Here is a 540-nt window from a genome sequence, read left to right on the forward strand (position 1 = left end):
TGCCTGCCTGAAGTGTGGAAAACGGTTTAGTCAGTCCAGCCATTTATATAAGCATTCCAAAACTACTTGCCTTAGGTGGCAAAACAGTAATCTTCCTACAACATTGCTTTAACTTTAGCACCATTTCTCCAAAAACTCTCCAAGACCAAGTGATATCATATTGTGTGATGTAGCAGCATCTCCTCGTACCTAACTAGTAGAAAGACTTGGCGTGTGTTGTGAACGAACAAGCAAATGACTTTTGGATAAAGTATCTGGTCTTGGAAGGGGATAATACCTTCAGATAGATATTTAACCTCTTTTGAGGTGCAAGTACTTCATTTGTTTATGTATGTTTTATGTAAAATGATAACTGAATACTAACATACTGTTTTACCAGGCATTTCTGTACAACTGTGTAAACATATAATGCAGTAAAATGCATTTTTATCCATTTTTTGGTAAGTATTGTTTCCTTTCTTCAAGTAAGTTATTGAAAACAAAGTTTTTCAATTGAAAACAATAATTAAATCTTGCCAATAAAGGATCTCCATTGCTAGT

The 540-nt window shown here is 34.3% G+C and overlaps 1 protein-coding gene across 1 annotated transcript in view; it reads left to right on the plus strand.

The window, feature by feature from the left end:
- ZBTB5 (zinc finger and BTB domain containing 5) overlaps positions 1-540 on the plus strand; it is a 7,191-nt gene extending 6,651 nt beyond the window's left edge. The window contains exon 2 of the mRNA XM_069964368.1: positions 1-540. This exon is cut by the window's left edge and continues 1,926 nt beyond it. Within this exon, the coding sequence (XP_069820469.1) occupies positions 1-112 (112 nt within the window). The 3' untranslated portion in view covers positions 113-540.

Source organism: Dendropsophus ebraccatus, chromosome 3 (genome assembly GCF_027789765.1).
Source record: "Dendropsophus ebraccatus isolate aDenEbr1 chromosome 3, aDenEbr1.pat, whole genome shotgun sequence".
Lineage (NCBI taxonomy): Eukaryota > Metazoa > Chordata > Amphibia > Anura > Hylidae > Dendropsophus > Dendropsophus ebraccatus.